The following is a 1,765-nucleotide window of genomic DNA, read 5'->3' on the forward strand; positions in this document are numbered from 1 at the left end:
TGTGTGTGTGTGTGTGTGTGTGTGTGTGTGTGTGTGTGTGTGTGTGTGTGTGTGTCATCTCCATCATCATTTAACGTCCCTTTTTCCACCCTGGCATGGGTTGGACAGTTTGACAGGATCTGACAGTCTCAAGGATTGCATTGTGCTCCAAGGTCTGCTTTAGTAGGGTTTCAACAGCTGGATGCCCTTCCTAACACCAACCACTTCACAGCATGTACAGGGTGCTTTTTATGTGGCACCTGCACTACTGGGGTTGCCATGCAGCTTTCAAGACTGAACTCTGCGTGGGGAGGGGGAACTTTATGCAAGGAGAATAAGGAGGGGTAAGGTGTGAGGGAAAGGGCCAAAGTAGAACAGGTTTCTTGTTACAGAGGAGGGGGGACATTACTAATTGTATTTGAAAGAGAAGCTGGAAGTAGAGGGGGGATCTGAAAAATGATATAAATATGAAGACAGAGAGAGAGAGACAGACAGACAGACAGATAGAGACAGAGAGAGACAGAGAGATAGACACAGAGAGAGACAGACAGACAGATAGAGACAGAGAGATAGACAGAGATATAGATAGACACGTAGACAGAGAGAGACAGAGAGAGAGAGACACAGAGAGACAGAAAGAGACAGATAGATAGACAGAGAGAGATAGAAAGATAGACACAGAGAGGGACAGAGAGATAGAGAGAGAGATAGAGAGAGAGAGAGAGAGACAGGCAGACAGACAGATAGACAGGCAGACAGTTAGGTCCATCCATACTCTCTATATGTAGACAGGTACGTTACACATACTCTCTGACACCATAAATGTTTCTGAAGAGTTGTTCAGCCCTTGACCTTGCAATAAATCACTGATCCGATAGGTTAATGAGGTTAACGACCTGTTATCTCATTAAGCTTTTTCATATCTGCAATGTTTTTTTTTTCTTTTTTTAAATGAGTGAAAAGAAAAGAAAAAGACAAAGAAACAAACCATGATAGCAGTGTCAATGGGTGAAGCTGAGAGCAAAAGGTCACCACTTGGACTCCAGCCTAAACTGGACACTGGAGAATGGTGGTCTTGTTGCAGAATCTGAACGCAACTGGCCGATGGTCTGCAAGCAAAAATAAAAACAGGTTGAATTAATAGTAGAGGAGGTAGTGGCAGTGGTGAGGGTGGAAGTGGCAATGGTGGTGGTGAGGACGGTGATGATAGTGTCGGTGGTCGTGGTGGTGAAGGTGGTTGTGAGGATGGCGATGGCTGCAGTAGTGATGGTGATAATGGTGGTGGTGGTTGTGAAGAGGGTGGTGATGGTGGGGGTGGTGATGGTGGTAGTAGTGGTAGTGTTGATGGTAATGGTGGTAGTGGCTGGGTGGTGGTGGTGAGGTTGGTGATGGTAGCGACAATGGTATTGATGATGGTGATGGTATAGTGGTGGTAGTAGTATTAGTAGCTGCGGTGGTCGTAGTAGTAGTAGTAGTAGCACTAGCTGTTGTGGTGGTACCAGTGGCAATGCAGAATCATTTTGATCCGCAAAACAGAAGATTCGGGGTTCATATAAGAAAAATGGTAATATTATTGAAGATTATTAGAGTAGGCGTAGGAGTGGCTGTGTGGTAAGTAGCTTGCTTACCAACCACATGGTTCCGGGTTCAGTCCCACTGCGTGACACCTTGGGCAAGTGTCTTCTACTATAGCCTCGGGTCAACCAAAGCCTTGTGAGTGGATTTGGTAGACAGAAACTGAAAGAAGCCCATCATATATATATATATATATATATATATATATATA

At 44.8% G+C, this 1,765-nt stretch overlaps 1 protein-coding gene across 1 annotated transcript in view; it reads right to left on the reverse strand.

Annotated features, from left to right (window-relative positions):
* The window catches only part of LOC106873014 (aladin), a 28,484-nt gene that overhangs the window by 13,857 nt on the left and 12,862 nt on the right, over positions 1 to 1,765 (reverse strand). The window contains exon 7 of the mRNA XM_052976812.1: positions 968 to 1,088. Coding sequence (XP_052832772.1) covers positions 968 to 1,088 — 121 coding nt within the window. The remainder of the gene's footprint in view (positions 1 to 967; positions 1,089 to 1,765) is intronic.

This window comes from Octopus bimaculoides, chromosome 25, assembly GCF_001194135.2.
Source record: "Octopus bimaculoides isolate UCB-OBI-ISO-001 chromosome 25, ASM119413v2, whole genome shotgun sequence".
NCBI lineage: Eukaryota > Metazoa > Mollusca > Cephalopoda > Octopoda > Octopodidae > Octopus > Octopus bimaculoides.